General features: G+C 47.1%; 1 protein-coding gene across 2 annotated transcripts in view; it reads right to left on the bottom strand.

Moving 5' to 3' along the window:
- Positions 1-23,572, bottom strand: part of CFAP221 (cilia and flagella associated protein 221) — a 64,407-nt gene that overhangs the window by 23,192 nt on the left and 17,643 nt on the right. For both annotated transcript variants that reach the window (XM_061563470.1, XM_061563469.1), the window contains exons 7-13: positions 11,666-11,769; positions 9,228-9,387; positions 8,093-8,210; positions 5,631-5,760; positions 2,562-2,682; positions 1,722-1,809; positions 583-672 (exon numbers count right to left, since the gene is read on the bottom strand). In XM_061563470.1, the coding sequence (XP_061419454.1) occupies positions 583-672; positions 1,722-1,809; positions 2,562-2,682; positions 5,631-5,760; positions 8,093-8,210; positions 9,228-9,387; positions 11,666-11,769 (811 nt within the window). The remainder of the gene's footprint in view (positions 1-582; positions 673-1,721; positions 1,810-2,561; positions 2,683-5,630; positions 5,761-8,092; positions 8,211-9,227; positions 9,388-11,665; positions 11,770-23,572) is intronic.

The raw sequence follows: 23,572 nt of genomic DNA, 5'->3' as shown, positions 1-23,572 counted from the left end.
TCCATGTCGGCCAGACGTCGTGGAAAAGGTGGGAGTACCCACACTTTACCCCACCACACGTGGCCTGCTGATCGACTTACCGTGGTGTACCGGTAAATACTGCTGGACGGACAGAGTAGGGGGGGAATTAAATAAACTAGCCGAGAGATCTAACTGGACCGGCAAACCCCTGGATTGCAAGTGCGGTGCGCTAACTGTTACACCGTGGCAGCAGCATCCTTAAAGCATGTAAATTTTACTACATCTCTAGATGTGGTACAAAAACAGCGAGACATGCCCATGTAGAGAGTAGGAAGAAGGGGTTTTTCAAATGATAGATAGAATTATACAGGTCAGATAGGGAAGTAAGGTGACATTGTGGTAGAACTGGGGGGAACTGAAGTATTTTGATTCAACTGAAACACAAAATAAACCATCAACTCACTGCACTTTAGAAACCAAATGTAATCACGGGCCGCTGAAACACCGATATGAACCCAGGGTGTTAGTCCCCTGAGCCACACAGCCGCCCCACAGTCCCACGATCCTAACCACCCTTCAAGCAGCTGGGAGTCTTTGTCCTAGAACCGTGAGCGATGGCACCTGCGAGATGAGGCGGCAGGAACGGTGCGAGGTCAACACCGTCTCGACGCCTGGTTGCGCGAGCACACCGACATGCTCCCCTCGGCTCCGCTGGGGGGAGAAAGGAAGCAGAACGCGGGATGAGGGTCAAAGTGCGGCGGGTTCAGAGGTTAGACAATAAGGGTCAGAGGAGACATGACAGGGGTTAGAGGTAATGAGGTTCTGTGGCATTAATGGCTTTGGAGATGATGACACCCTGATCTTGAGAGATCACGGGAATTGTAGAGCGGATGCGCCATCACAGCACGGGGATAGAGGGGGGACTTCGCGGCTCATTGGCCAAGCCGCAAATCGCGGCTCACCGTCACCCCACCGCCTACGTGGTGGCGCCACGTCCCCCTCGTGACCAGAGGACGCAAGGGGCACGACCGTCCGCCCGCGGCGGTCGCGTGCGCTAAACGAGGCCTGCGGCGCAGGGCTTCCCGTGAATCCCGTGTCCCGGCCTTGACCTCGCACCGGCAGCAAAAGAGGTGGCGCGGAATGCGGCGGTGATATCAATCCTATAGCGGGTGGTACAGAACGGAGGGCTTATCGACGTCACGAGGCTCGCTTGGCATTGGCAGGTGAGCCTTCTTCAGCATCTAGGCACTTCCCTTCAGGTGGGTCCACAAATGAGCGAGCAGTTGGGCAACTTGGTTGCAAGCAACTCAATCGCTTACATGTGGACGTCTCTGCAACCAGTTGCAAACTATTGCGCAACCGGTTGCTCACAGCAGAGACGGATTCTGCTCAGCGATTTCTAGCAACATATTTAAACACATGCCACAAGGCTATGATTGGTCGTTACCAATCCTGGTGCGGTTTAATTTCCCGTTGTAAAGAGGCAACACATTCACAAGAATATAATCACCAATAACAACAAGAGAATGCTCCCAGGATTCTTGTGCATTACAACACCATCGGAAATTAATTCAGCGATTGATTAATAGACCTGGCAGCGCCACGAGAGCCAGTCATCGCAATTACCAGAACAAACTACGAAGACAAAAGACACACGCAGACACTTCCTAACGACTGGAACATTGCTGCGCAAACCAATCGCTCAGGAGTGCAACCGCCGTGAGACACCGGTGGCGCTTCAAGGATTGGACACACCTCACCTGGTACTCCAGCACCGCCACTCGCCATGCCTCCACGAGTTCCCATTTCTCCCGAGATGACAGCGGCTCGCTGCCCAGGTGAACCTGCCTGCACATGCGCAGACACACGCGCAGACACACGCGCACCACGTGCAGAGGTACCGTGTGGCCGTTTGTTTAGAACTACTTTTTGTGTATAGTTTGTTGTCCTATCCCGCACCTCCGATTAGAACGGTTAGCTACGTACGGTGTGAAAGAAGTTCAACATACATGCCGACTGTGGGGCAAGAGCTGTTAGCGAGTACCCGTTAAGTCCAGGACAGCATATGGGGGGAGGAGGGAGAGTAGTTTAATGCGGCAAGCAATATTCCGGGCGACCTTTTGTCTCTCCGTTGCAGGAGTTTGCACATAATACATTGTGCATTGTTATTATTAATCCCCATGGTCTGCCAAGTGGGAGATCACTGAAATAATTTTTCTGATAATTTCAGCTCGTAACGCGCAGAGTATTCGCTCACTCTCGTAGAGACAGAACAAATGAGAGGTGCAGTCCTCGATGTGTGATGGTGTTATCGGCCAATAAGTGTTTACACGTGGCAGGAGACCGGAGCACCCGAGGAAAACCCACATGGGTGCGAGGGGAGACACTCTATCCCATTCATATGGAACAGGTGGGGTCCACATGTTTGCTGTACTGCCTTCTTGATGCCCACAACATATGTGCGGTGACCCACCGTCACGTGCATAGCCACCACCACCGCCACCACCGCCACCACCGCCCGGGTAAAGGTGGCTGTGGGCTCTGTTGGTGATGTCCCCAGGCTGGTGGACGATGCCCTGAGAGGGGGGTGGAACGCTCACCAGCGCAGCATGTTGGCTCGCTCCTCCTTGGTGAATCTCGCTACTTTCTGCAGGAAGAGCGCTTCGGCCGCATGCCGAGACCCCTGCCCGCCTCCTCCTCTGCCTCCTCCTCCTCGCTCCGCTGGAACCGCGGGGCGGGAGGGAGAAGAGCGAGGCAGGCTGTCTCACAAACAGAAATATTCAACGGACTTCGATGTACGTGACACAAGACAATCATACAGGCGTCAGTTTGGAGAACACTGTGTAAGTAACACAATAAATGAGGAGACAATATATCTCCCTCACATATCTGTCCCTCCACATTTTTCCACTCCTAACAAACACAAGGCATTCTGGGGGCACGTAGTTTGAGCGGCATTGGTTCCATACAAGCACGATCTACGTCCAAAATGGCCTACAGTTTGCTTGTCATTGATCCAGGTTTATTCTGGACGTTTTGCTTCTGCCTGGTATTCACGTTGGAAAACAATCTGACATCTGTAACAAACTCCTGCACTAAATGTTCCCGTAAATTGCGGCGCAGAACTTCCCGAAATGTGATTTTACGACCGGTTGAGTGACATTATAAATGGCTGGCGCAGGATTAACGGACGTGCTTGGTGCGTCTCGCTTGCTCAGATGCGCGTCGTGCGACGCGGAGTGCGCCGTGAGGTCGAGTCCCCTGCACCTTTGTCACCGATTCGGCGCGACGCTGCGAGTTGACTCACAGAGGCTCTTTCGGGCAACTCTATCTCAATACTGAACAAGAGGGAAGAGGTCCCGTGGGTCGGAGGGTGCCTGGATTAGCAGGTGAGAGATTAAGTCTACGAGTGGGTGGGTGTTGGCATCAGAAGAATTAGCTTGTATGTAAGTGGGTGGATGGATGATTAATTTGGCGAGTGAACCTACACGTGAGTGAGTTGGGCGTGAGCGAAGTGATGAGTATTCCACGAGCATATGCGTGACACATTGTGGGTGATACGTACAGTGAGGGAAAAAAGTATTTGATCCCCTGCTGATTTTGTACGTTTGCCCACTGACAAATAAATGATCAATTCTATATTTGAAGCTTTCGTGACTGCAAGGATTCATACTCTTAGTTTTTTCGGTAAAGTCACGTAGGTAAAAAATTAATTTGAAATTAATAAAAAAATCTTATTTATTTTATAATTTTAATTACTTTTACCTACGTGACTTTACCGAAATAAATGATCAGTCTATAATTTTAATGGTAGGTTTATTTGAACAGTGAGAGACAGAATAACAACAACAAAATCCAGAAAAACGCATGTCAAAAATTGTATAAATTGATTTGCATTTTAATGAGGGAAATAAGTATTTGACCCCTCTGCAAAACATGACTTCGTACTTGGTGGCAAAACCCTTGTTGGCAATCACAGAGGTCAGACGTTTCTTGTAGTTGGCCACCAGGTTTGCACACATCTCAGGAGGGATTTTGTCGCACTCCTCTTTGCAGATATTCTCCAAGTCATTAAGGTTTCGAGGCTGACGTTTGGCAACTCAAACCTTCAGCTTCCTCCACAGATTTTCTATGGGCTTAAGGTCTGGAGACTGGCTAGGCCACTCCAGGACCTTAATGTGCTTCTTCTTGAGCCACTCCTTTGTTGCCTTGGCCGTGTGTTTTGGGTCATTGTCATGCTGGAATACCCATCCACGACCCATTTTCAATGCCCTGGCTGAGGGAAGGAGGTTCTCACCCAAGATTTGACGGTACATGGCTCCGTCCATCGTCCCTTTGATGCGGTGAAGTTGTCCTGTCCCCTTGGCAGAAAAACACCCCCAAAGCATAATGTTTCCACCTCTATGTTTGACGGTGGGGATGGTGTTCTTGGGGTCATAGGCAGCATTCCTCCTCCTCCAAACACAGCGAGTTGAGTTGATGCCAAAGAGTTCCATTTTGGTCTCATCTGACCACAGCACTTTCACCCAGTTGTCCTCTGAATCATTCAGATGTTCATTGGCCAACTTCAGACGGGCATGTATATGTGCTTTGAGCAGGGGGACCTTGCGGGCGCTGCAGGATTTCAGTCCTTCACGGCGTAGTGTGTTACCAACTGTTTTCTTGGTGACTATGGTCCCAGCTGCCTTGAGATCATTGACAAGATCCTCCCGTGTAGTTCTGGGCTGATTCCTCACCGTTCTCATGATCATTGCAACTCCACGAGGTGATTTGGTTGTTCAGAATCATCTTGCGAAAGGTGGTTTTCCATAGAGAAACATGCTCACCCACAGGATGGAAGGCCACCAGCATCGATTCATAATCATCTTCCAGAAGATATTGATCCTGACTTTAAAGCAACACATCCATAATCCTCTTGGGAAGATGCCTCTGACGATTATAAAACAGCCTTTTATTCTCAGTGTCCACTCCATATTCCGTTTCTTTAGATTCTACACACGTGCTTCCCATTATTCTTGGATGTGGACATTTATGGATTCAAACTAAAATTATTTATCCAAAGTTTTGGGTGCATCTTGCTTTGCAGAGTGTCTTGTAATCCATGGAGTATGGTATACTGTGGTTATGTGTAGATGTGAGTGTGTAGGATAGACGATGGGTGATTAGCGATACGTTTCAGGTGGTGTGTTATTCCTGATTGACAAGGTTGTGATGATCGAGTAGAGTATTGGTCTTCTGGTGTACTGTATATTGTATGTGATTATACGACGAGAAAAGTATTAGAGTCCATTTGATCATAAATTAAGTGTGTGATGTGTGGGATGGGTGACTGTCTGATATAATAGGTATGATGGCTGATTATACGGCAAACAATATGTGAAGTGTGATGGGCTTTGAATGAATACTGGGAGCATGTGGTGGTGTGCAAGAGTGATGGTCGAGAATCACTGCAGATGCTTGATAGGTGGTAGCCTAGAATAGTAATTATTTGAGTGGTGTATGATCTACAACAGCGATGAATGAGTGAAATGTGATATTCTTCTCGAGAAAGAGATGAGTGGTATGTGGTGATCTGGAACAGCGGTAGATGAGGGATAGGTGGCAGTCTATAAAATTATGGATATGTTAAATGTGCTGGTTTGGTTACTGTTTGGTCGTCAGGTGCGTACCATCTCGGAGATCTCTTGCATGGGATCGGTCGGGCTTCTCACAAAGGATGCGACTCACAGCGAACACGGTGTCCAGGCGCGGCGGCACGCCCAGACTCGCTCCTCCTGCAACCATCCCACTCACCGCTCCCTGCAACGTCTCACGCACACACGCAGCTCTGATCTGCCGGCAGGCAGGGCATGAACGACGTGGGACCACTGCATCTAAGCGAGCCGCACTCTCCACAGCAAGTAAGGTCAAGAGGTCATCGTGGCAGATGCTGATGATGCTACCACACTATATTGTCACTTCCTTGTTTCTTTCTGCAGACGAATAAGCCCTCGTTTTTAATTAAACTCAAGAGCTCATGCAGGGCAGCCCTTCCGGTGTAGCTGTTGAAGTATATCTTAACTGTATGAAGTGACAAGATCAAGCGGTCATGACAACCAATATCACCGACATCCACCAGGCCTCCACAGAGGATACTGAAAGGCTCAAATAACCTCGATATCCACAGGTAACATTGCTAATTTCATCTTGCCATACGAAAGAAGAAGTCAATTCCATTAATTCCACCGCACCCCATCATTGCTTTCCTCCTTTTCTAGTAACTCGCACAGCTGTTGCACAGTCGGTACCTGACCTGCAGCCATTTTGCTCTTACATTAGTCCTACCACGCTACAATCTGGTTTAATGTCTTCTGCCGGTGGCAGGCATTTGGGTGCCACTCCAATGCCTCACTTGGTAATCTGCCCTCCTCCTTCAAGCACATACACTTTGGCCATTGCAACCTCCTGAGTCCTGATATCTGCAATACTCTCTTTTCACTTGCTGGAGTGAACCTCGCACTAATTTATCGTATCCTTTCATAAAATTCCTAACATCCTCCGCATACACCCATGTCAACAGCTTATTTTCCAGTCGCTTTGAAGAAGTCCAGTTCTCTGGCCCAAAGTGACTCCAGCCTCAAACACTTAACATTGATGCTAACCTCTCCACTCTTACAACATTGTTTATACAGCCCATCAAAACAACACTTTTCCAACAAAATACATCTCTTGACCACATTCTCACAACCCTCTGTAGTATGCATATTACTTCCTAAATACATAAAGCTATCTATTTATTTTTACATGTTCACCTTCAATGGTAAACTAGGAGTGTTTGTTGATGATAATATTTTGTCGAATTTTAACCTGACCCGTAGGGGAGGTGGCATGGTCTAACGGCAGCGAGTTCTTTACATGTTGCAGAGTTTCTCTGTTCCAATCCAGCGGCCACCCTCATTAACACCTCGGGTGTTATGAACCGTGAACATACTACGAGCCATCTCCGTCGCTCACAGTGAACGTTTAATGGTCCCGTGACGTAATTCGCAAGAGAGTAGGCCATTGTGTGGCAGCGCCATGATCAAAATTTGTCAACAAGTAATCCGTAAATTGCTCAATTGGGATTATACACAGCAACTGTAAAAACCTGGCAGGACCCTCCTGATAAAAAAAAAACTCATGAGACTCAGTGAGGTTCGCCTAGGTAAACAACTAGAATAATAACATGAATAAAAACCTAATTTTATTTGATGTTTTACTGTTATCAGTTCTGAGTCGCTGTCGCAAGTTTTCATGACATTTAATGTATTCTTCCGCATTACTTTACATGAGTAGATTTTCCTATAGATGCTTCAGGTATTAAGATGCTAAATATATCTAAATTCTTCTTTTGTTTCGACACCTGTAATAACGAAACGGTATACCAATGCACAAACGCTATAGGGAGATCTGGGCTTTAGCAGCTGCTGATGTTATGTCACACACACACAAACAGGCTCAGTGTCACTGCTCAATGTCACAATCACCGCTTGTGTTGTGATCGAAACGTCGTGGGTTTTTTGCTTTCATTACTTTCAATTTATTTTAAATTTTCATTTATTTGTTTCTATCCATGTGACTTTACCAAAAGAACCAAGAATATGAACGGCATACAGCTTCTTATAAATAACCTGCACGACACTCCAATGTCCTTGGTCGTCCGACATATACATATTGCAAGGTAAGAGTTGTGTAGCAAATGGAAATGTGACACGCAAGGTTATTTAACTTCATTAGGATGGCACTTTTGTTATAAGGGCATTATTAGAACGTATAACCAAGTCTTTTGAAACGAGGAAATGAGACCTTGAATTGATTGCTTACAATGGTAATATCGTCACTGGTTTTTTTGTACAGAAAAAAACCCATTGAGTCTCAAGACTATTTTCAGGAGAGTCGTGCGATTGCCAAGTCAAGCAAATTCCTTTTTTTAACAATATTTTTTCACGTGAAATTAAACCAAAGTGCCTGGACATCCCATAAATCTACGTGATTCATGCCAGCCTTCTTAGGTGCTCAGCACTTACCCCAAAAGTTTGAAAAGGCTCTACGGGGGATCTTTGTCTTTGTTTTGTACATGTGCCCGAGTGTTCGCTGGGGTGGTATGACGTACGCTGGGCTGGGAGGAGAGTTGACCGAGGCGGCGAGTTCTCCGTGCCTGTGGACCCTGGGAAGCGGTTGGGCTGGGAATAGCTTTGCTGCTCCGATCCTCCTTGGCTGCCCGCACACGACTACACATACACGATACGGCATTCATCCCGGGGCACGGTAAAGGATTAATGTATTTCGTGCTCACGCCACTCTTAGCAGAAGGGCCTCCAACTTGCCGATTGTCTCTTCTTACCTGCTGCGCCATGGCCAAAGGAAACACTCTGGCTTGTAGCATGCTAGGCACATGTCTCGATTATTGCAACGCCACCCTGACTGGAACGTGGGTGAAAATATCTCAAGAAACTACGGCGGCTTCAAAGCGACCTGTCTTGCGTTGTCCTGGGTGTTAGGTGCTCATTTATAATAATTTTTATTTGTAAGGTGCGTTTCATCCGTAGATTCCAATGCACCATGGATACAGTGTACAACATCACTATCCTGTGACACTGAGTTATCTTCCAAGGTCATACCACTCCACCCCTCTCACTCTACTGACCATGGAAAATCGGCGCATCCTACGGAGCACATCTAATAGCCGGCTCATTGTACCCAGAACCAGTACCGGCCTGGCTTAGCGGTGTTTCTGGGTAGCTGCACCGGCAACAGCAGCTGTCTGGAACGCTCTCTCTCCCACTGCACATTTGTTGCATCAAAGCTTCATCCACTTTTTAGCAGCAGCTCAAGGTTTACTTCTTCAGGCTCTCACCTCTTCAGGCTGACATGTGAGGAGCTTTGAGTTTTGGCTCCACACCTCCAAATTCTCAAGCGAACAATGCGCCCAATTCAGAACGTATGTGCATTATAAATTGCTGTTGCTTGTCCAGCGTGCTAACCATTACACCATGGACGCATTCAAATGCAGCCTTTTGAAAGGAAGAGCCAACCTTAGTAAAACACTACATAGGTGTGCGTGATGAAATACGTCACGATACATTTCTGAGCATGTGAGTGGTACCAGCAGGTGAGCAAGAAAAGGGTGTACTGGGTCTTGGCTCGGTGCCTCCGAGTTTGCCAACTGAACAATACATCTGCTTCGCGAAAGGTGTGCGTGTTCTGAAACATTTTCAGATCTTTCACTCATTACGCGCGTCTCTCACCGCGCGTGCGTTCCGGGCGTGCTCGTCCCTGTCACGGTGCACTCGAGCGGCTTGGCGTTGAACTGCGACACGAGCAGTGAGAGCGTGGCGCGGGCCGTGCAGAACTCGCGCGGGGAGAACCGCACCGCCAAGCGCGTCTCCCCGTGGGCCGGGATCAACCCTACGATGCAACGGCGCGCACACGCAACACACGTCCCGCGTCAAGACGCTGCTGCACCCTCCTCAACGCAGGCAAAGCAGAGCGCCGTTACACCACAGCACCTCTTCCTATGTATCATTATTATTGTATGCTCGTCTTGCCGAGCCAGGCGGGTAACTGCCGCTTCATCATCGGTGCAGAGGGAGGGCCTCGAGACCACCGTCAAGTCCGGCCAGGGGCCACTCGTCGATAATGTGCGACCCGGTGTGTCGCTGACCACATCCCGTTGGCCCCAGGCTTGGAGGTTGGCTGCACGCGAACCCTGGCCGGTAGAGAACCTGCTGAGCAAGGCCCGTGACCAGCGTGGCAGGAAGATAAATGGCGGCATCGGCGATGAGAAAGAATTGGATCGGCATTCCGGTTGCGCTCCCCATCGGTACTGGGACCTGTCCGGGGGGAGCTAACAATCCAATCTCGCGGACCGCATTCTTCAATGAATCTCAATCGCTTTGCCAACCAATAACCTTGGCGGAGTGCCACCTTGAGAATTATGAACAATTGGGCCGGCACTTTGAGTTCTTCAACTTCACATTGAGGCTCTTGTCGGTTGCCAAGCATAGCCGGATCAGTGACCTCTTCTAATAGCCACCAACACAGCGGGCACTATGGCCCCTCAACATTCAATAAGAACTTAACAAATTGTAGTTTGTTGCCTATTATGAATCATAATAGGTGGGACAAGCACAGCAAGAAATTGCCCACTTCAGCGATTGTTTCTTGCTGTGGTTGTCCCACCTGATGACGGACGCTTGTGTTGCCCCCGAAACGTCGTGATTTCATTTATTTTATTTTATACCCACGTGACTTTACCGAAAGAACCAAAGAGTATAGATCCCTGCAGTCACGAAAACTTCAAATCTAAATAGATTTTATGTTAGGCCACATAATGATCTGACCAAATTATTATGGCTGTCAGGTGGAGGATGGTTGCACGACCTAAATGTGGACCTGACCCAAACCCATTAAATACATATGTTTGGTCATCTGGTGTAGATTCATTGTGAAGAAGGCAGGAACATATGGGACCCGAGAGGCTTTGGGACCAAACCTCCATTCACGGTTTGCACCGGGCAGCTCGTGTCAAGCCATCTCTTGAAACGTCCTGTGGGTGCAACCAAGGCTGGAGGGCTCGCAACAAGGGTGCATCCGTACGTACAAATGGTGACAAAAGACCTCTGAATGCAGCCTAACCTAATCTACACTTACATTAAGCTTCATTTAAGGAAAGATACAATGCAAAAAAAAACACTTAAATTGTAGTCCGCGTGTCCGAGGCTGTCTCACGTGATTTTAAAGCTTGGTTAATGAACAAATACACTTTAAAATCACAGCCGAGTGCTTCAATACAGAAGTCCAGTTAATGCTGCATTATAAACTGTGGAAGTGATGTCCCAGCAAAATTACTGGAGTGCAAAAATAGCCTGACCTTGATTTTAAAATGGTCTATTTTTTTTCCCCCATTAACAAAACTTTCAACTCGTGATAGACGGCCCAGGACATCCAGTCAAGGCACGTATCTACAAGCGCCTTTTATTTATGGCAGCTTTTAGGCCACCGTCCACACATTCCGGCCTACATATTTGCCAGGCAAAGGCGTGCCCTGGTTCCCGGTGTGATCAGTAGGCCAAAGTGTGGGCGGTATGAGTAGTCAGAGGAGAGGGACAGAGCACAAACGTTAATAAGACCACAGACTCCTATTTATATTTTGGACATGTGGACCTTTGCTTATGGCCAAATGACCCAGAATTCGATCAATCTGCTCAAATCTCAGAGGCTAAACAGATGTGAGCATGGAGAGTGCTTGGATGAGTAATCACCACGTTTTAAGCAGATGCTGTAGGCTGCTGCTGCTGCTTTACCAAGCCTCACTGACCAGCATGTTCAATCGTGTTCAATTAACACAAATTACCCTATAGCATGGGGACACCCTCATCCAGCAGTGGATTGTCAAAAGCACTGTGCCTAGTACATGCACACGGAGACCTTGCGCCTATTGGTGGGTATGGGCCCCAGTGCTGTTCCTAGAGAAGGGGATACACACAGGGTGAGATACGCGTGGCCTGGGTGAGACTCACACGTGGCAGGGTGAGACACCCGGGGCCGGGTGAGACACACGGGAGGCAGGGTAAGACACACAGCGTCTGAGTACGGCCGCTGTAAAGGACCTGCCCAATGTCACTGTGATAGGCTGCACCACACCCCATTGGCGAGCATCTGTACACGGGAAAGAGTTTGTCACCTGAGCTGGGCGTGACCGTGATCGCCGGGTTGGGCTGCGTGATGGACACCTGGAACTCAAAATCGATGGGGCAGCTGCAGCGCAGGGGAATGGCAACTTCACGGCTGTTGAGACACAACGCACGCACGGAGACTGCAATGAAGCCTGGGGGCACAAAGCACGCAGCGACGCAAGGAAACACGGCGACACCGCATGTGCGGGGAACGCACGAGCACGGACATGACACAACACTTTCCCGTGCGTAAAAAACACAAGCAGTGACACGACAAAACACAATAGGCATAAAAAGGATGACACAACACAGAAACGCAGGAACACACATACACAGCAAAACAAACATAGACACAAATACATGGGGCAGTAACCCATTCAAGCAATGCCCAGGCTTAGCTTCCGAGATCTGAAGAGATAAGATACATTGCGGGTGATTTGTTCATAGGCGTACTAAGAAATAGACGCAGGCAGACACCCAAGAACACATACAAAGAGACGCACGCATTAGGCATGCACGCTTACACCCATGTGCTTAAACGCACATGTGCTAATCACACTGACATGATGTACGTCAAAATTATTTTTCTCTTTGATAAAGTATTACATTGCCAATCTTGGACAAAAACATTGTTAAACGTGGGCATTAATATGAGTAAGCTGTGCGATAAGTTTGATAGCAGGTTGGTTTAGTGACTTTTTTCTTGCGAAAACATTGAAAAGTGTCCTTGGATTGACGAACATAATATATAGCGGGCACGGTAATGAGTAGCCTGTTGGCTGGTTTAAAAATACAGCACGGCTATGAACCCATTGACACGGGGAGAACACTAACAATGTTTTTTCAAAGCAAAGCAGTATCTGTGGCTACAACCGAAAGTGGAAGACTAATTTCTTATGCATTTACAGAAAATTACAATTATTCAGACTCGCGTGTTTATGAATACATCTACAATAGGTTATGTGAGTGCAGGTAACAGGGTTTTCTGATTTAGAATGCCTGTACTCAACAGAGTGCACCAGCATCTCATGTTGACAAATGCTCAATTTAGTCAAGATACTTTTACGTGGAAACGTTAATTTGCGTTTCCATCAATCGGCAATGCGGTGATTCACCAAGGGCGACGTGTTTCGGCTGTTTTGCGCAAATGTGAATCTGACCCTATTACTTGCCATCGGCTCAGACCAATAAATCCACTGCTGGATGGTCACAGCAAGTCATCACCATCTCTCGATACAACAAAGATAAAGATCCCCCCCCTGTATAGCCTCAACAGACTGTTGGGGCAAGTGCTGCTAGCGAGCACCTATGAGAGCCGGCACAGCACACGAGGAGGGTGGGTGGCCAGCACCACGACCGGCCACCTTTATTTTCCTCGTGGAGATGTTTACACACCGCACCAGGTACTCATTTGAGGCTGCGTCGATCAAGGGGAGGCCCAGGACCAGTTCAGACAATCGTTGCTGGTGTTGGCCGAGAGCGGGAATCGAACTCGGGTGGTCAGGTTTGTAGCGCAGTTTGCTAACCGCTGCACCGTAAACCGCCCATCACCTGCAGGTGAGCCGATTTCATCGCTCCATTATTTACGGTGCATGCCCTCCCAGCTACGCATCCCATTTCTTGGCTGCCACTCTGTCACCAGTCTTGACCACCGGCCACCGTCCCTTCTGGCAACATGTCCTGCCCAAGCCCACTTTATTTTATTGGCAGCTAACAGGATATCTCCAACCTGCAATATGTTCTATAATCCACATGTTGCTCTTTTTGTCTCTGAAGTTTAGTTACAAACGTGCAGCTAGTTGCTCATCATCCACTGCAAACTTCAGAAATTCAACGGAGGTATAGAAGCAATTAATTTAGCCTCACCTGAAGCTGTCGTGTGGTGTTCAATCTTTGATATAGACACGTAAGTTGATATCCACAAAGACATACGCAAGAAGAGAATTCAAAATATGCATTTCTCCAAGCTTTTGTGCCACTTTCAGCTTCAGTTAAATGTTCTTCATCGTGTTTCATGTATCCGATCCACGTGTCACAACAAACAATACGCACCGATTGAAAAAGGCACATCCTTCAGACACACTTGAATGTCGCTTGCACGGACCAAACTCGGGACAGTCACGAGCAAAGTGAACGGGCCACATTGACTGTGGCGTGTGGGACAAAACAGACGACCCCGTAGCAGGGGTCATGAACCAGGCCCTAATTGCAATTGCTACGAGGACCAAGACCCCATCCGTCACCTAATACGAAATAACAGCGAGCACACCGCCAGTGCATGACAACACGAGCGCCAATTTTTCACAAGGCATGGAAGGTTACTCGGCAATGATGAACGTGTGCAATTAAGAGGGGATTTGGTTTACTCGCCGTGCCTGTTTAGGGACGCTAATGAGGGCGGCGGGGGCCGGCGGGGGGGGGGGGGACGCCACAGCAGCGAGCGCATGGCGGAGATAAGCCGTGCCGCGCGGGGCAATCGCCGATCGATCAGCCCGATCTCCGGAGAAGACCGCTACTGTCGGCCGCCACTTGCAGGCCTCGTACCGTCGCTCACGCACGGCGCGCAACAACGACGACGACACCATCACGCGTGCCCTCGACATACACACAAGGGCATTTCCCCCTGCACGTGTGTGTTGTTAGATATGGGGAGCGGTAGCGTCGTAGAACCCGGCGTCCCGACTCCGATTCCCGCACACGGCCAAAATCAATCGCAATTATCTGAACCAGCCGTGGGCCTCCCCTAGAACGACTCAGCCTCAAATAGTACTTGGTGTGATGTTTAAACATCACCACTGGTCACCACTGGGGAGGCAAGGGCATGGTGCTGGCCAGCACTTGCCCTAAAAGTCTGTCAAGGCTAAAACTGGGGAATCTTCATCGTTGTTAGTTAGATGTGGGAAGCAGTGGCGCAGCAGTTAGAGCACTGAAACCATTAATTTGTCTTGCCCGAGTACAATTTCTGGCGACTGTGTTGTCCATTTCTTGAGACACGCAACATACTCCGTACAATTGAACTGATGAAGGACCCCAGTGCAGAGCCCTTGTTAATAAGACTCTGGGGAGACCGAGGGAGGCGTTCCTGAACAAACAAATTCAATTAGGTCCAATTAACTTTTTTTTTGTGTTAGGCCACGTCGTAGTTTTATGCCAAAATTCTTGTAATTAATCCTCCAACACCCGAAAACTTTATCACGTTTTCAAAGGTACTATTATTACACGTGCCATCGTACTGATTTAATTATGACCCACAAAGCTACTCACCGATGGCTTGAGACTCTTTATGACTCAATTTAACACCAACATATGCAGGGCAAGTCGCCCTCGACAAACAGCCTCGTGGCTCAATTGGCTTTACTCGGCCAATAAACATCTGACATCTGACAAGAAGATCCTTCGCTCAAACCGCGTCGGGTTTCCTCATGCGGTGGCTGCTTCGGTCGACTGCGCTTCAGATACCCACGTTTCTGGCAGCAGCCCTTCCTCATAGCCCATCCACACACAGCGCATATTCATGCGCTACGAAGAAGGGCCATTGCCGAAAAAGTCACCTATTATTTATTTCTCCGCCTTAAGGCCACAGGGTCATTGACGAATGTGTTGGAGTTTTTGTTGTTGTGGCTGTCAACGCGACAGTGGGTTCGAAACAGCGTTGGAATAAATTTCGATTTAAAGCTTTCGTGACTGCAGGGATTTATCTTCTTGGTTCTTTCGGTAAAGTCACGTAGAATGGAAATAATAAAATAATAAAAATAAAACATAATAAAATAATTTTCACGACGTTTCGGCCACAACGCAAGTAGCCGTCCTCATGTGGAGAACAGGTCTGTCGAGGAGACAGCGTCTGAAGTCTGAAGTCTGAAGTCTCCTCGACAGACCTGTTCTCCACCTGAGGACGGCTACTTGCGTTGTGGCCGAAACGTCGTGAGAATTATTTTATTATGTTTTATTTTTATTATTTTATTATTTCCATTCTACGTGACTTTACCGAAAGAACCAAGAAGAGCGTTGGAATAGCTGAGACAGCAGCAGGGGTGAGCGGTCTTACCGCTGAGCCTTTCAAACAAGTTGGTCGCATGCTGCTGTGGGAGCTGCGTGAGATCATCACAGCCACATGGAGTGGCGAACAGCGAGCACAGGATTGGAAGAGGCCGTCATTGTCCCGTTGCGTAAGAGGCGAGGCACACAAGTAGGTGGTGACCCTGGAGGAATACCTTACTGAACATTGCAGGAAAGGTGTTTAGGGGCCGTCCATAAATGACGTCACGCGATTTTTGACCTCCTCCCCCCCCATCGTCACACGGCGTCACAAAAAGTCAGACCCCCCCCCCCCTCAAATATGACGTCACAAAGCTCTGCGCCCCCACCCCAAATAAAACATACTTCAAATCGCTTTCAACTATTGTCATTGTAGTGCGTATTTAATGTGGCGCTGCACTCTGATGTTGTAGAAAACATTTATTAAAAAGTATATTTAATTAAGTAGAACGTGTTGTCTATATTTATTTACAGTTGCGCATTTTGATGTGACGTCACATTTCTCACCCCCCCGCCTCGTCACACATCGTCACAAATGTCTGACCCCCCCCCACCCCCTAGGTGTGTGACGTCATTTATGGATGGCCCCTTAGAGTTTTTTTGTTCGTGAATACTATTCTACTCTTTGGTTCCTTCGGTAAAGTCACGTAGAAAATAAAATAATAATAGAATACGACGTTTCGGTTGCAACACAAGCAACCATCATCAAGTAAGAATGAATGATAAAACACAGACACGGTAACAGCATAGGCAGACACACACGCAGAGAGAGACACACGCCAAGACAAACAGGTTTGTTTACCGAAAGAACCAAAGAGTGATTCCTGCAGTCACGAAAGCTTCCAATCTAATAACTATTCTAACAAAAAATAATTCAGACAGCGGGACATTGTAGGGGAGAAGCAGTGTGGGATCATCTCAAAGCAACAAACAGGTAAACGTGGTGGATATCAGCCAGGGTTCTGACTCTGTCCTGGAGACTGTAAGCGAGCATGTGATCGTGTTTGTTCAGGAGGAGGATAATGAGGATGGGGACGGGGGAGGAGGAGGTTGTTTGATTAAATGTCACCACGCTGGTCTGTGCGGGTTGGATAATACAGCGAGAAAGACACGCGGAAGCGTAGACGGTACCGTACAACAATGGATTTAACCGCACTGCCCTCTGCTGCTCACGCCACAGCCGTGCAGCCTATAGCGTTCAATTTTTTTTTCGTGAGCGGTCCGTCACCCAGTTTTCAGTTTCATTTATTTGGTACTAGCTTGACTACCCCAGGACTTGGATTCACGACACCCGGCCGCCTTTGTCTCCCCAGTGGCGATGTTCACACACCACACCAGTTACTCGTTTGAGGCTGACCGGTTCAAATAATCGTCACCGGTGGTGGCCGCCTCCATAGGTACACATACACGCGGTTGCTGCAGACACACACAACTTTCAGGGTGCGTACGGCAGTAAACGACTGAAATAATACTGGTAGGAACCCACTGGTTACACCAGCCCACAGGGGATTATTGTATCCGTCCGTCCGTCGTGCAGGGAGGGGCTGGGTGGGGAGGGTGGGGAGGGGCTGGGTGGGGGGTGGGAGGGGTGGGGCTGAGCGGGGGGTGGGAGGGGTGGGGCTGGGTGGCGAGGGGCTGGTCATCCCGTGTTGCCCTTATAAAACTCAACGTTTAACCTACTCATGCCGGCTTGTGCCCGCCCTCACAGTCGGCCATATTTGCGGAATACACCACGCCGCCGTTGACCCTGGCCAGCACACTCCGTTACACTTCCACATACGCGGGTTACATGACAGATGTGACGTCACAGCTCACTTGCCGTGCAAAAAGATATGCATTATTGAGCCCCCCCCAAAAAAAATTACAAAAGTCTATTTTTTTAATTTTTGCATGGTGTACAGTCTGTAAAGTACCCACATGGCAAATTTCAAGTTTGTTGCATGTCGGGAAGTACGCTAAACATTTTGAACAGACACGCAATCACAAATTTCCCTTTAATATAGAGATAGCCCTGTGAGGCATTCGGCTCTTGCATCGGGTGCAACCGCAACAAACAAAAACACGAACAAGAAACATCTTAAAGTGACTACCCATCCCAATCATTAATGTATGTAGAACTTCTTTTCCGCGCCGTGTGCAGCCAACCATACTAATCGGATGAAAGCTTCAAATCAATATTTAATCGGACGTACTAAAAACCTAAAGCCAGATGGTGAGATCCTGTAATAACAGTCAATGGCAGTTAACCACCCATGAGTTAAATTTCGATTTAAAGCTTTCGTGACTACAGGGATTCATCTTCTTGATTCTTTCGGTAAAGTCACATAGAAGGGAAATAATAAAATAATACAAATAAAACATAAGAAAATATATATTTTTTATTTTATTATGTTTTATTTTCGGTAAAGTCACCTAGAAGGGAAATAATAAAATAATAATAATAAAACATAATAAAATAATAAAGAACATAATAAAATAATAAAGAACATTTTATAATGTTTTATTTTTATTATTTTATTATTTCCATTCTACGTGACTTTACCGAAAGAACCAAGAAGATGACACCCACGAGTTGTATCAAGCCAGGCAGTGATGGCTATGCTGCACGTGGCTGCTGTAATCCAGCGCTGTAGAGGCAATAAAGGTTGGTAGATCATCGCACAAATGTTGAGGTGCCATATACCCTTGGCTTGCCAGGAGAGGGCGGTACAGAAAAAGGTGGACTCCACCTGTCCCACCTACATGGGATAGAGTGTAGCCCCCTCGCATGCATGCGTTTTCTCTGGGTGGTCCCGGTTTCCTCCCACACGGAAAGACTCATTAATTGGCGAATAACATCTTAATATATAGACAACCACAGAGCTCGGACAAATGTCGGTGGAAGACCCCCATGTGCCTGCTGCCTTTACACTCGTCTGCAGTTACATCTCGCATCTCTGAGCCGGCCCCTCTCTTCGAGAGTGAGCAAATGCTGTGGGGCGGCGAGTGACAAACTTAAATTATTCTTCTTACTCTTTGGTTCTTTCGGTAAAGTCACGTAGGTATAAAATAAAATAAATGTAATCACGACTTTTCGGGCGCAGCACAAGCGTCCGTCATCAGGTGGGACAACCACAGCAAGAAACAATTGCTGAAGTGGGCAAAAGGGCTGCTGTAACAAGAGGCTATATAGGTAAGAGAGGGAGGGGGAGCCAGGGAGGAGAGATAGAGAGGGGTGTGTGGGGTAGGGGGAGAGTAGTACTGCTCACTAGAGGGATTAAGGAGCGAGCAAAACAAAATGCGGGGGGGGGGGGGGAGTGAGCGGGGCTGGAAGTGGGAGGCTGAAGAAACTGGAGATGCGGATATGAAGGCAACACCATAACGCAGTTAAGGTTTTACCTGGTTAATAACATCCTTCCAATGATTGCTCAATTTGTATCCATCTTCTCGTTTGAAGTTATGTGTATGTTTATATATCTGGATGGCTTCATGAACAAACCTTTGATAGTAGCCCGAAGGTTTTTTTTTATTATTCTTAACCGACAGAAGGAAGAATCAATAGCAAGGTACGGCCACATCAAAGGCACAGGCTGTGATGACCTCTTGATCATGTCACTCTATACAGCTGACGTGCAGCTCAATTGGTACAAATGCAGTGCTTCTCAGCATGAGAGCATGAGTTTAACTCCTGCGCAGTCAATTCAGTTGACTCCATCATCATGATGTGTCCCTGGTCGTCAAAATGAGCTCCAACTGGTGAGAGTAGATCAATTGCTAAGGAGCCAGCAATGATTGCAGAATTACTCGTCCATGGCATAGCAGCATTGCATTTCCACGAAAAGGCACAAGCAACCAACGTAAATTATAATCACTATTGCTCTTTTTATAAGTCAACTTTCTGATCCTACTCACAGCGTGGGAATATTTAAATGATACATTGAGGGAATATAAAAAATATATAAAACACAACGTCGGGTCCGAGCCTCGGGAATTGTATCCGATCTCTTGGGAAGCTTTTATAATCATTCATTCAATCGAGGGAGGTTGGGATCACTGCCACAGCGCGGGGCGTCACGCATCAGATGGGCCCGTCTCATTTTCACACGAGCAGCAGCAGCAGCCCTTGAACAGCCATTTCACTTTGATGGCGCGCCGCACGTGCGCGGGACGTCACGTGCGGGGGACGTCACGTGCGCGTTGACGAGGCTGCAAGGCGATTCTGTGCTTTTTTTCCCCTTTCCTGCAGTGTCATTCTATGAAGGACAACACGTGGAATGGAACTACACAAGGTCTGAATGACCGCACACGCAATTTGAATGACCACCCAGGGAATGTGAATGAATTCAAACGCGGTGTTCACGATTACACGGGAAATGTGAATGACTACCCAGAAAATTGTGAAGGATTACACGCACACAATTTGATTGACAATGCACACAATTGTGAAGGACCACATACACAATTGTGAAGGACCACATACACAATTGTGAATGACTACACACAATTGTGAAGGACCACACACACTGTGAATGACTACATACACAATTGTGAACGACCACATACACAATTGTGAATGACTACACACACACTTGTGAATGACTACACACATAATTGTGAATGACTACATACACAACGTGAATGACCACACAGAATGCAAGTTCACATTCTGCAGCATTTCTTGGAGATTGTGTGGATCTATGGTTTTCTATGTTTGTTTGCATCAAAACTGACAAGGTGGCATCCCTGTTAGGTGAAGGAGATCCTGTTCATCGGATGGCTTTATCTTGTTCCGAACCTTGCCACTAGCAGCACCCGCTATTGGATACACCGACTCTTAATTTACGGACGTTATGACGTCACGCCGCAATGTGACGTCATAACGCCTGCACGTGTGATCGCAGATCTGTTGCCCTCATACGTCTCGTTTATCTCGCGGTTCATCTCACTAATCATTATCTCCAGTCTATAGCTCTCTCATCTCTATCGATAGTTAATATCTCATCTCACTAACAATGGTCAACACACTTTTTCTGGCATAAGGTATTCCAACGGTTTTAATGTAATTTTGGGGTGCTAATTCCAAATCTGGCATCGGTTTTTGTCTATCACATATTAGGTTTTTGCGATATAAAATATTGCATTTTCAATAAAAACTGCAGAAGAAAAATATTAAATAAATTTGGATATCTACATAAAATGATATTATAAACACACTATCCTAAAATACAGCACCATATTTTAACACTAAAGCAGTCACTGCCTCGCAACAACTTGCAATCATAAGTGACAGAGTTAATTTCGGGTAAAATCAATGAAAATGGGGTATGCCGATAGCATAAAAATGAGATGTGATAGAGCAAATCTGAGATCAGATTTGGAATCAGCACCCTGAAATGAGTCTAAAACAGCTGCAAAAGTCCAGGCCAGAAAAAAATGGGTTTTTTTTTTGTTGATCTTTGTAATCTGTATCTCCAGTCTATATCTCTCTCATCTCTATCGTTCGTTAAGCTCTCATCTCACTCATCAGTACGTCTTATTAATCAACTGCAACTGATGAATGTATGCACTGTTAATTGTCTAATGGTCATAGCGTGCCATTTAGATTGTTTTACGAACTCCACGATTGGAGGAAAAGGGCCATCACTCACGGTTTAAGCCATCGTTTGCGTTCACAAAGACAAGCAATCGATGAGCTTACAGGGCCGTAGATACACCACCACGACTGCAATAACTGCACTAACCACACTGGCTGCAACCAACCAGCCCAACCACACACTTCCCCCTGTTTCTCACCATCCCGAGCCGCCCCATCTCCCCCAGACCCACAGGCCACACAACATAACGTCCTTGCCGCCAGTGGCCATTAAACATTCATAAGGAACTCTTAGATGTACGAGCCAATCGATATTTACTGTCTTGCAATTAACTTACACACATCGCACATGTAAAAATGCACGAAATACAATGCATGGGTCAAATATAGCGTGTCAAGTGAGGATTGAGATCACCGTGAAATCCGGCACGTGCGGTGATAAGTGCGCTGCACCCAAAATCCACAGAGCCGAGTTCAATCCCAGTCGAGGTGGGGGTGGGGCATGATCAGCGGTGACATCTGAACCGGTGCTGGGACTCTCTTTCTCCAACCAGCACAGACACAAGCATGGTGAAGTATGGTCAAACAACCTCCACGCCCAACACAGTGTGGGGAGGCCTTCATCCGGCAGTCGATTGGCAAAGGGGGTGTACATGTATTATTATTATTGTGATTCGTAATGCGTAGGTTACACTTTATTTAGGATCTGAAACTTCTACTTTGTATATTTTTGGTTTCATAGGGAAGTAAAGAGGCAGAGTGAAAGCAAGGGGATTCCAGGAACGTGGAGCAGCAACGCGGAAATACTTTTTACCAAAACACGTTTTAGCAAATGAAATTTATCGCAGGATTAAGGCTACATTTCTGGGGCTATGGGAGTCAGAGGAACTAAGTGGGCCTTTAGGTAATTTGCAGATTTGTTTAAGAAGACCCTTAGGTTGAAGCCATCAGTGGCATCCCTCGTACATTTAAACTATAGGGACTGTGCTATTGATATAAAAAAACAGGGTTACATTTTAAAAATGATAGCTTTCAGCTGAGAAAAGTGTAAGATAACTCAAGAATACGTAAAACCAGTTAAAAATATATATTTGTCTATATTCGTCTCATGACATGTGTCACGTCATCTCTTGCAGCGAAGTGCAATCTCCCTTTGTGTTAGAGAACGTCCCAAGGAAGCGGATATCACAGAGCTACCTCTGAGATCTCTTCAAGTGACCTCTGGTCCTCACAGTGAGTGGGAGTACTCTCCTTCCCCATGACAGTCAAACAAATATTCTAAATTCTCAGAGCTGGAGTTTAACAAGAGTGCTGAACAAAATGTAATAAGTTGTTGATTTTAAGCTTTCGTGACTGCAGGAATCCATACTCTTTGGTTCTTTCGGTAAAGTCACGTAGGTAGAAAATAAAATAAATCACGTTTCGGGCGCAACACAAGCGTCCCAACCTGATGACGGATGCTTGTGTTGTGCCCGAAACGTCGTGATTTATTTTATTTTATACCTACGTGACTTTACCGAAAGAACCAAAGAGTAAGAAAGTTGTTGTTGTAGGGTCATTGGTGACTGGACGGAGACCATCACATCAATTCTGCCTGGATATGAACGCAGGTTCGCAGTGGTGCCAGCTCAGTGTTCTGACCTCTGCATAACCTGGCCATCTGACATTAAACCTTGTATGTATATATATATAGAACTTGTAATACATAGAGCCTTACTTCAGGCAGAGGGGGAGGGGTATGCAGCTGGCTGGTCCTTGAAGCTCTGGGCCATTCCTAGGACAGCCCAGCATGGCTCACTTACTCTGATTTCTAATTGTTATGGAAACATGGCCGTAATTACCATGCATATACTCAGAAATGATTGCATTCGCTAAACACGGCCCTTGCCGTTGGTCGTGCCCAGTATCATTGAGCTGATGAAGAGCACCCCTGCAATGTATAAAATCGAGGTTAATTTTATTTCCATCAGTCTCATACCCTCCGTAGTGCCGGCGATGTGACGCATTAACCTATGGATTCATCTCAATGACCGTGTGCTTCCGCGTTCTCGGATATTCACAGCGGCTCACTGGCACGATGAGCTCTCATCAGACACGGCCTACGCACGCGAGGGACACTGGCTCGCTCTGACATCCATTCCCATTGAGTCCACGATGACACCGCGAGCGCATGGTTTGATTACAGGGCCGACACAGATGACGAATTAGAGTGTCGACACCAATGCATATGGAGAGCTAATGCCATTCCACAGCACATGTTAATGCAATGAAAGCTCCTGCCATGGCCCATCTTGCTGTGGACGAG

The sequence above is a fragment of the Lethenteron reissneri genome, chromosome 31 (assembly GCF_015708825.2).
Source record: "Lethenteron reissneri isolate LAM-NWPU_2019-01 chromosome 31, ASM1570882v1, whole genome shotgun sequence".
Lineage (NCBI taxonomy): Eukaryota > Metazoa > Chordata > Hyperoartia > Petromyzontiformes > Petromyzontidae > Lethenteron > Lethenteron reissneri.
The sequence above is the reverse complement of the archived record's forward strand: the minus strand, read 5'-3'. Positions and strand labels throughout refer to the sequence as shown.